The 976-nt window shown below is 38.2% G+C and overlaps 1 protein-coding gene across 3 annotated transcripts in view; it reads right to left on the reverse strand.

Annotated features, from left to right (window-relative positions):
* LOC106881680 (WD repeat-containing protein 64) overlaps positions 1-976 on the reverse strand; it is a 65,565-nt gene that overhangs the window by 54,551 nt on the left and 10,038 nt on the right. For all 3 annotated transcript variants that reach the window (XR_008263901.1, XM_052967031.1, XM_052967030.1), the window contains exon 5: positions 588-694. Coding sequence is in view for 2 of the 3 variants with exons in the window: in XM_052967031.1 (XP_052822991.1) it covers positions 588-694 (107 nt within the window). In the remaining variant the exon portion in view is untranslated. The remainder of the gene's footprint in view (positions 1-587; positions 695-976) is intronic.

Below are 976 nucleotides of genomic sequence, written 5' to 3' on the forward strand. Positions count from 1 at the left end.
GAGGCATTTCGTCCGTCTTTACATTCTGAGTTCAATTTTCGTCGAGGTCGCCTTTGCCTTTCATGCTTCGGAGTCGATAAAATAAGTAACAGTTGTACATTGAGGTCAATGTAATCGACTTGTCCTTCCCCAACGAAATTGCTGGCCTTTTGCTAAAATTTGAAACCAATATTTCAGAAATTCCTTTCTACTATAGATACAAGGCTTGAAATTTCGGAGGATGGGAGTAAGACGATCACATCGCCCCCAGGGCTCAAATGATACTTATTTTATCGACCCTGAAAGGATGAAAGGCAAAGTCAACCTCAGCAGAATTTGAACTCAATTATGTCAGAAATTGATAAGGAGGTGAGCAAGCAGAATCGTTATCACGCCGGGCAAAATTCTTAGCGGCATTTCGTCTGTCTTCATGTTCTGAGTTCAGTTTCCACCGAGGTTGACTTTGGCTTTTGATCCCTTTGGGGGTCGATAAAATAAGTACCGATTGAGTACTGAATTCTATGTACTCGACTTGCTCCTTCACCTGGAATTTGGCCTTGTGCCAAAATTTGAAATCAGTATTTTCAGAAATTAATATTATTTCGTACCTGGCTGTTCCATACAGTGACTACACCCTTCAGCGAGGCTGTTATATAACAATCTAAACCATCTGAGTAATGGATACTTTGCAGAGTATCTCTTTTACGGCAGTTTCCTGGCAAAAAAAGAAAAAGTTGGAAAATTAAGCATTTGGTCAAGTTGCAAATAATATCGTATGCCCTCCTTTATTGTATTGGGCAACATAGTGGATGGAAAAGTAATTAGGTGTCAGATTAGTCTTATCCACGTAACACTTAAGTTTAAATCCCTAATTATAAAGATTCTTATGTGTATACATTACACTTTGACTGAGTATATCATCTAATCTACCTTTCATTCATTTGCATTGCAAATAAAACATGCTCACGTACATGATTGATTTTAAAACAGGTGTGTG

Source organism: Octopus bimaculoides, chromosome 4, assembly GCF_001194135.2.
Source record: "Octopus bimaculoides isolate UCB-OBI-ISO-001 chromosome 4, ASM119413v2, whole genome shotgun sequence".
Classification (NCBI taxonomy): Eukaryota; Metazoa; Mollusca; class Cephalopoda; order Octopoda; family Octopodidae; genus Octopus; species Octopus bimaculoides.